This window comes from Plasmopara halstedii (assembly GCF_900000015.1).
Source record: "Plasmopara halstedii genome assembly, contig: Scaffold_1651, whole genome shotgun sequence".
Classification (NCBI taxonomy): Eukaryota; Oomycota; class Peronosporomycetes; order Peronosporales; family Peronosporaceae; genus Plasmopara; species Plasmopara halstedii.
This window is the reverse complement of record NW_020188562.1, coordinates 944,105-953,718: the sequence shown is the minus strand read 5'-3', so window position 1 is coordinate 953,718 and position 9,614 is coordinate 944,105. Positions and strand designations below refer to the sequence as shown.

At 46.9% G+C, this 9,614-nt stretch overlaps 2 protein-coding genes across 2 annotated transcripts; one reads left to right on the top strand and one right to left on the bottom strand.

Moving 5' to 3' along the window:
• Window positions 1–303: 303 nt before the first annotated feature.
• PHALS_02050 (Actin-binding cytoskeleton protein, filamin) lies at window positions 304–6,304 on the top strand (the record flags this gene model as incomplete). The annotated part of the gene is made up of 6 exons (XM_024716560.1): window positions 304–318; window positions 386–494; window positions 601–785; window positions 849–929; window positions 1,040–1,046; window positions 1,116–6,304. The coding sequence occupies 6 exons, from the start codon at window positions 304–306 to the stop codon at window positions 6,302–6,304; spliced, it is 5,586 nt and encodes a 1,861-aa protein (XP_024582146.1).
• Window positions 6,305–6,333: 29 nt separating this feature from the next.
• PHALS_02049 (u11 u12 small nuclear ribonucleoprotein 35 kda) lies at window positions 6,334–6,924 on the bottom strand (the record flags this gene model as incomplete). The annotated part of the gene is made up of 1 exon (XM_024716559.1): window positions 6,334–6,924. One exon carries the CDS (start codon window positions 6,922–6,924, stop codon window positions 6,334–6,336), a length of 591 nt encoding a protein of 196 aa, XP_024582145.1.
• Between the last annotated feature and the right edge of the window lie 2,690 nt (window positions 6,925–9,614).

Below are 9,614 nucleotides of genomic sequence, written 5' to 3'. Positions count from 1 at the left end.
ACCTCCACCACGGCCTCCACCACGGCCACCGCCACGACCACCGCCACGGCCGCCACGGCCGCCACCACGGCTAAATCCACGTCCAGACATTGTATTCTATTCCGATCTCGTACGATGCAGAGAGGCTCGTGGAGCAGTTTGCTATTCCGGAAGTGATAAGGACTTGTGGCTTCGAGTAGCCAAATGGATGGACACTGCTAAATTCATTTTTAGCGAATGGTAAAATCATACTTTTCAGCCACATAAATCGAGCTATTCAATATGGTATGTTGAAGTGAAAGGTTGCTAACTAGGATCCGACAAATGACGTCTGTGGTGGTCACGCTGCTATTGCTGCTGTTGCTGCTACACAAGGCTGATAATTTTCGCGTGATCAACTCGTCAGATGACCCACTGCTCGGAACACATGCACATTTTAAACCATACGCGAAAGGACATGTCGGATACTATGGAGACCCAGACATTCCGTCGTCTGATGGGCTTAAAGGCTCATCGTACTCGCTAGATACGCCGCGAATTTTCTTCAGCGCTCCACTGCAGCGTACAATTTGCTCTAAATATGTCATATCAATAGCTCTGACTTCCTCTTTTGTTCTATAGAGTCCTGTCCTGGAATGGTCGGGCCTGGACAAAACGGCGAGTACTACTGCTTTAGTCGCGAATACGGCTACTGCGATCAAAGTAGCGGATTGTGTATCTGCAACCATGGCTATGCTGGGTTGAGCTGCACAGCTTGCCAGTCAGGATTCTTAAAACAAGGGGGTTTGTGCTATGCTAAGAGTAAAGTTTCTTTGTGTCTAAAAATCTTAGCAATGTTGTTTATTTGATAACAAGCGTTTGCCGCGTAGAAACCTGTCCCAACGATTGTTCGAAAGGCGGGAAATGTGATTATTCCACGGGATTGTGCACATGTGATTCCACACGAAGTGGTATAGATTGCTCAGAACGTTTCTGTGCTTTTGACGAGAAATGTGTAAGCTGCACAAGCACAAGCTGTTTGCAATGTGTGGAAAAATTCTATGTTGATCCAATAACACAGAGTTGTGGTACGCTTTGACTTATATGCAAGATGTGTGTGTGTGTTTTAAATGACCTGTCCAAATAATATCGATCAGTTTCCTGTGAACAATACGATCCGCGGTGCCTACAGTGCGATTTACATGGCTGTCTCAAGTGTGCAGATTTGCAGCTGAACTCTGTCCGTCGCAGTGGACAACGTCAAATTGACCAGCCGTTGCCTAACGACGAGCTTATCCGCGAATTCTCGCAAACCTTTGTGTATGGAAGTCAAGATCCGCGAGTTTTTGATGAGGCTGAATCTTATACGCTAGCACCAGCCTCATATACGTTGCTACCGTTGAATGAAAGCAGTGTAGCCTGCATTCAAGGTAGCAACGCGAATTCTGAGTGGGTTTGTGCATCTTTTTCGGAGTCACACCGTGTGTGTGGTCATCGCGGGGTATTTTCGTTCGAGTCACCTCTTTATGCCACTACCGAAGCTGCAGGAAACCTTACTGTAACTGTCAAACGATCTGGAGGAGGATTGGGACGAGCCGTTTTACTGTACGATATTGAACACATCACCACAACACCTGGAGATGTTTCCCCCACCATGTTTTACACAAGCTCGCAAAGGCTGGACTTTGCGCCTGGGGTTGTATCTCTCGCATTTAAGATTCAGATTCACGACAATCATCATATTAATGGTAACAACTCATTCAAGCTTCGACTTCGTGAACCGTTTGCTCCAACTGATGAGCTTAATTTGGCACCAGCGACGCTCGGCAATCAGTGGCGCACCTTTGTGACCATTGTGGATGACGATAGTTCACGACCAGTTGCCAATTTATCGCATGTGGTGGATCCAGAGTCTACACTACTAAAGGGTGGAACTGCTGGTATCCAAATGAGCTTTCAGATTCATAGTGTACTGGGAAGTGGGGTCCCCGGGCTTGATCCTTCCAATGAAGCTCTTTTCCACATTACGTCTTATGCTATCGAAGATGATTCAAGTTTTGATGCTGCAATATTTCGCCCACTAAAACATGGGACTATAACGCAATGTGGGGGACCAGATAAATCCTTGCTCACTTGCACATGGATGCGTGAAAATTCAGGTAATTACTCGGTTGCTATTCAACTATTGTATCCTGGAGGGTTGCGCGGAGATTATTTTAAAGATGCTTGGCTTGGAGAACATATTGCGAAAAGTACTCCTCAGGTGTCACACATTGATCGCCACATCAATTTCACCTGGAACACTGGACCAGCGTTCATTGGAGCTCGAGGTCACTACTCAGCGCGATGGAGTGGTTGGCTCAAGCCAGTCACTTCAGAGACAATCATTATTGCGATCTCGGTAGTAGGATATGCACGTTTGTGGGTCGACGACTCACTTGTGATTGATCGTTGGGATGCTGGAGGTGAAATTAACAATAATTTTCCGGTGATAAAGGCGAAGGCTGGAATTGCACTAGACGTTGCAGAGCTGCATTCTTTGGTATTGGAGTACCGAGCCCCACGACAAGGTAAATTTCACGCCCAATTATTATGGAAATGTGTCAGCAATGGAAAGATGGAGGTTATACCAGCCCATCAGCTCTATTCAGGTAGTCATATAAGGGACTCTCCATTTACTAATGTGCTTGTGACGCCAGCATTGACAGCAAGTCCAGAATCGTCAACGTCTAGTTTTAATGCTGATCATTTATCCATGTCCGCACTCGAGGTGTTTGCAGGCAAGACTTTTACATTGAGCATCTTCCCTCGCGATGATTTCGGCAACAGGCGACGCTCACGAGATCAATCCGGCCTTCAACATGATGTCATCTCTGCAACGCTGACATTAGCTACAGAGCAGAGCTCTGGGGTTCAGAGTACTCGAACAGAGGATGCATTGCTTATGTGGGATCCGAAACCGGATGTCTTTCGTGTGGTATTGAGACCACAAGTCAGTGGTGACTACTTCTTGACGATCATTCTCAACAATGTCTCTCTAGCAGCAAACCCATTCGAAGTAACTGTCTTACCAGCTCAGCTCAATCCAGCACAATGTGTTCTCTCTGGTCCAGGTCTACAAATTGGTCGTGTCGCTGGGCAAACTGTGATTGTCGAGCTTGAAGCGCGGGATATGTACGCAAATCGAATATTTACAGGAAATCTTAACAATCTGAATCTCCAGGCGTCGCGCTTAGACAGCACAGTCCCAATCGTAGCAATGGGTCAAGTAGTCGACAATGCAGATGGAACGTATAGAATCATGTATACACCTCGTGTGGTCGGCAGTTATAGCGTCTCGGTCACGTGGAATGGTGTCCATTTGCATAACAGTCCGTATGCAATTACTGTCGTGCCTAATATTGCTGTGGGATCGACAAGCAGCGCGGAAGGTCCTGGAATTGTTTTTGCGAAAACAAATGTCCAAACTAGCTTCGAGGTAACAAGTCGAGACTCATCCGGCAACAACGTGCTGAGTGGTGGAGGTGCATCAACCTTGGTAGTGGTGCTTGAATTTCTCGGTAAGAACAATGTGAGCGGAAGCGCTTGCACCGATCTACTCAATGGACACTATACTTGCATATATACAGCACATTACGTCGGCATCACACGACTACATGTTATATTAGCTGACCAAGCTGTCATTGGGAGCCCGTTTCTTGTCAATGTCACTGCTGGACCAGCATTAGGATCGCGTTGTGTGGCGTCAGGTGATGGCTTGGTTTCAAGTACGGCTGGACAACGCACACAATTTATTGTTAGTATTTACGACACATTCGGGAATGAGAAGGCTGACGCTGGTAACGAGAGTATTGACGTCACGTTCACAGGCCCTGATTCAGTTTTGACAACAGTAAATGCGGATGTAATTATATCATATGTAGCCGCAGGAGCTTATCATGTGGCTTATACGCTTAATCGGAAAGGCAGCTACAAAATCAGCGTTAGTGTGGATGGTGTCGCGGTTGTGTCAAGCCCATTTAACGTCTGTATATATCCTAATGTGGTGTCTTCGACTACGACATCGTTGGATTTACTCTACCCAGATCTCCTAACGACACTTGTTGATCCGCCACTGGTCTTCAGAGCAGGAGCTCTCATTAAGTTGAGGCTGACCACCCGAGACGCTTTCGGAAATGTGCTGGATGATGGGGTCGAATTTATCCACCTCAATGATGCGGAACGCGCTTTTTTGGATGCTCCGATTATTGACGAGAAAAATGGAAGCTACCTTATCACCTTACGTCCCCTCCAAAAAGGCGTTTTTTCTTCTTTTATACCAACGTTAATGGTACCTGGTAGTGTTAATGGTTCATACTACTCTGTAAGTAAAGTCCCCGTGAAAAGTGCACCAGCTGAAATATCACCGGATCATTCGCTGGTGTTGAAACGGCAAGATGCAGCAATAGCTTTCGATTTTAGTGCAAGACCACCGTTTCGTACGCACTCTGCAACGACTTTTAGTGTTTGCTGGAATGGATTTGTGCTGCCCCTTTTTAGTGAAATATACACCTTGGAATTACATGCCCTGGGATCAGCTAGTCTTCGCATCGGTAGCACCAAAGTAAATGTCCAAGATGGTGCTACAAGAGCATCTCACTTGATTCGTCTTACAGCACGAGCACTTGTGTATTTTGAACTTAATTTTTCCAAATCAGATCAGGTAGCCGGCAGTAGCGTAAATCTTACTTGGAGCAGTCTGTCGCAATCGCGCGAAATCATTCCATCGTCTCAGCTTTATACATCTTGGAATATTGTCAACAATGTTCCACTCCTCAACATCAAGCCCGCTGCTGCAGATCCCACCATGTTTACTCCAAAATTTGGTGCCTCAGCTCAGATACGCGGGTCGGTGGCAGTGCAAGCAGTAGTTGATGAGTCTTTGGATTTCGATGTCGTGGCTCGCGATAGTTTCGGCAACGAGCTTGAAGACAACGCCGAGTGCACACTATTCGTGTTGCTCCCGCAGGTGCATAATGAAGTCGATTTGTCGATCAGCGAAGTGTACAACGGCTCGTACAAAGTCACTTTGATTCCTCACGTAACGGGTGAATTTTTGCTGTACATCGCCGCTATTCCTGATGCGATGAAAGCAAAGGTTCCCTCGGGCAACGATGTTCTTGTGGCTTTCTTGGCTCCATTTAATATCAAGGGCAGCCCGTTTCAACTAGACATAGAACCTGGTCCGCCCAATGCAGCTACCTCGACACTCAATGGTGGAGGCTTCGTTTTGACATCTGCAGGGGTTCTCACTTCATTCGAGCTGGAACTTCGGGATAGCAGTTCAAATTGCCTTACTGCATTTATGCTGACTTCGTATTTCGATCAAATCCGAGTCAAACTAAGAAGCTTAAGCACCGGCGTTGAGGTTTATGCAAATGTTTTCCAGATTAGCGGAGAACTCCAAAGCGTTTTATCGGCCAGCAGGGTACGCGTTGAGTACATAGCTACTATCGCTGGCCTGCATGCCCTGTTGCTGAGTGTGGACAAAGGCAAATTTTATGAGCAGAAAACAGCAACGCTACAAGTTTATCCTAGTGCAGCCACAGCAAGCACGTCTTTCTTGTCTCCTAACGGGGCAGGAGCAGCCGCAACAAATACGGGACTTGGACCGCAGATCGTCACTCAAAAGGTTCAGACTTATCACGTCACAGTGCGGGATACATTCGGCAACATTCGTGCCAAAGGTGGTGACTACTTAGTTTCTCGGATTCATGGCCCTGACAGCTCGACGGGTAACATCACAGATCTAGGCAATGGCGACTACATTGTGAGTTACCGTACCATGCTTCCTGGAGCATATGAGATCGAGACTCTTGTTGCTGAACCGCAGCATGGATTGACCGGGTATTATTATGTTGATACAAAAACTTTCTACCGAAACTTAGCACCTACTGTGCGATTTGTGGACACAACGATCGACTTCGATTGGAGTAAGAACGAGAGTATGCGAGGCTACCCGCGCATCGTTTGGCGTGGATTCCTTTGTCCAAGTTTTACAGAGGAATACATGTTGTGGGTTAACGTCCAAAGCGATATCGGAAGTGCGGCTGGAATATATATTGATGGCAAAGCCGTAATTGATGGCTTAAACACTAACGCCATTTCTGGACGCGTGATGCTCGTTAGCAATCGACTCCATGCCATCGTCGTAGAGTACCATAGTGCCTCACTACAGCAGAAGCCAGGATACCTGTCTTTATTTTGGCAGAGTGCACGACAACCATCGCAGCTAATTCCCACGCAATCTCTATTCGCAGGGGCGACTGAAATATTACCCCGAACGCAGCTCGTAGCTGTCAATTAGAGATCAGCGAACTAGAATATTTTACATTGCTAAATTGGTCTTGATGGAGGCCTAAATGGTGGATTTCGTCCGCCAAAACGAAGCTGTCCCGACTCTTTTTTACCACCCAAACCGCCTCCAAGTCTCCGAGGCTTCCACCCTTTCATAATCCGGCTCCGTTCATAGTCCACCAGGATCATTGCTCCATCGATAACGCGTCGGTGGGCGTGTCTGTATGCTCGTTCAAAGTCCCGCTCGTATTCGAACTCGACAAAAGCGTAGCCCTTAGACTTGTTGGTCTTTTTGTCACACACAAGCCGCACGCGGCGAACGGGCCCGTATTTATTAAAGAAATCCAGAATCATTGACTCCGGTGTGCTATACGACAGCCTTGCTACAAACAGGGTAGCATATGGATTGCCTTGGATCTCAGGGTCCTTAAAGGCGTCAAATATAGCATTCGAAGCCCGCATTAGTCCTTTGTCATGAAATGTCGTGTCCGTGCCATCGATGCTACCAATCTGGGCCGGATTGTACTCCTCCGCGAACCAGCTGCAACATTGAGATGACGTTCTGATGTCGGTATGCCTAATTTCGTTGCGACGTCGACTTGCGCTTCGAGTTCGCCGTCGCTTTCCCATCGTTCTCTCTAAAGATGTAGTGCACAAATCTTTACACTTTGTCAAACGATAATTTGGTTTCATTTTTGTATACGGGGTTGCCGCGCATCTCGCACAGAGCAAACCTTGATTCTCAAAATCCATTAGCCAATGCACAGAGTAGCAGCAGCAAAAACAAAGCTGGAATGCATCTCGCAATACCATTAATATGTTATACATGAATTTATAAATTATGAACGGTATAATTTTATTTGTACTTCGAGTCATCGATATCTTAACGAATGTTTTGAGTTTCTGATTGGAAAGGACGCCTTTTACATATATGGACATGTGATCTACGTCTAAAATCGCTATGCCATTCGGTGTTCTACAAAAAATGTCTTACGAAAGTTTCAAGGGCTCCTATAGGTCTTACTAATAGCAATTTGGGTGACAAAAAATTGATTTATACATCCCCTCAAAGCCGTGGCTCGCTTTCTTGTCGCACAAGCGTGTGTGTTGTGTTTGAGGGACTGTTGGGTCCAACTCCTTCTCACACTACCCATAAATAAAGGCGAGAGCTAACGAACTTTTCCAGGAGCTAAGACCTGTTATCGCCGCAATGGCATCAAATTCTCTACCGACTTCTTGGAGGTGCTCGTAACAGGTACGGCCATACACATATTCTTCTGGAACTGAAATCAATAATCTTCATGCAAGTTCCGAAAACTCTTATGGAGGTGGGCTGATGACTCATCAAATTCCACGAGAAGAGAAGTGCGTAGCTTGTAACGGTTTCGACTTCCTCGAGGCTGATTCCTTGGTTAAGACCGCAACGAGAATTCTGGCTTAAGGAAATACAACGCTTCACAATGTCAAACCTCTCGAATATTACTGGATGTCTCAAACAAATTTGCATCTGTCCTCATCGCAAGACGCGCAGATATCATATCATTGTCTGGCATATTCAATGCCCTGCGTTTTACCTTCAACTTTTGACAGTCATGTGTCGTACATAATCGCATGACACACTCGAAATTAACAGGAATTTTCATGGCTTCACAACACCCTGTACGTTAGTGTTAAAACATACAACCCTGGACTGCCAGCCTTACCTCTTTTGGAAGAAGTCCCCTCTTTGGCCGGGTTTCATTGACGTGAACTTTTACGAGGTACAATCAGCTTGAATTATTTCCAAAAGCTATCTAACGTATCTGACGCCAACTGGGGATCATAATTGGATTGGGGTTTTGTCGGACGAATTTGCGTGGGAGCGTGACCTTTCTCATTTCCAAGCCAAAAATCAATGGGTACGCTGTAACAGGGTCACACTAGATGATGTGATCACGCAATGGTGTGAGTTACATAATACAGTGTGAGTTACACAAGATGGTATGACCACACGATGGTGTGGCTACACTGAAATAAGAAGTCAGTACGTGTCTGGAACAGCCAGTAGTTATACATTTAATTAGCTTTTCTATATAGATAGGAAAGCCTAGAGATTTAGATATAGGCGGCTTTGCCGCACATAATACTGAGAAATACAGCTCACATGTTAAACGGGAGAGCGGCTTTAACTTGGTTAATGTTTAAAGTACGCTTGGAATAAGCGGATTGCGATCCTCTACACTCGTACTGATTCTAAGTATGGAACGAAGGTAGCCGACCTTGACTAAGCTTCCTCAAAGCGAAAGTGCTACAACAGCCCCGCTGCGCTTTACACCTGCGTCGTTACGACTTACCCTCTGTAAGGATGTAGCAGCTCTCCTGTTTGCCCCAGTGCATGCAGAACTGCTTAAAAAATGATGTCTCCGCTAGGCTCTGTGGGCATGAAACGCTTGCTTTGCAAGGGCCTGAAGTGATCAGCGCGCGCCTAGAGACGTTACGAGCTATGAAAATACTCTGCTAGAGCACCTGCAGCAAAAGATGTCGACGTCGACTGCATCCATGACACCACTGTCGGCGACGTATGACTCCTCCCGACCCAAGCCCTCATGAACAGCGTTAAGACCTTCAAGGGCAAGGATGAAGAGAATATTCGACTCTGGGTGAGAGAGGCCAAAGTGGCTATGGCGTCCGCCACGCTCCAGACTGAGCTTCAGCGCGTGGCGCTAGCTATCTCCATGCTCGGGATTGAGCGCAAGAATGAGAAATGACGTGCGGCACTTCGGTCAAAGCGGCGTTTCTCTCCTGGACGGAGCTGAAGCTTTCACAAAGTTTCTCGCAGCCTGACCAGGTATATCGCGTGCGATCGCTTTTCCTTGCCACCCGACAGGGCAAGAAAAAAATGGTGGAGTTTGTATAAGAGATGCGTACGCTCACTGCCGGTATGGCAGCTGATCCTCTCCCCCAGGCGGCCACAGTGACCATCTTTATGGAAAGCCTTCGCACTGGCGTGGCAAGAATGGTGGAAGTCTTCCGTGTGCATCCGTCTCCGTTTGACGAGGCGGTGAATGTGGCATTTTAAATTTCAAGTCGGCACGACTTGGTTGGAATGCCCACTCTTGCAGCTCGTCGAGCGGGCCTACGCCCATGGATCTCAGCTACGCTGAGAACGAGGGAGCAGAGCTCCGAGCTGCTGGGCAGCACGCAAACGCGCGAAGGTGTTTTGTCTGTGGAAACACCAGTCACCTTCGGACTGGTTGTGCAGCGGGGCTGCCGTAGCACTTTTTGATAAGATGTGTTGATAAGATGGCAAAAACCGAAGTGAATATATTTAGGTCCTTAGA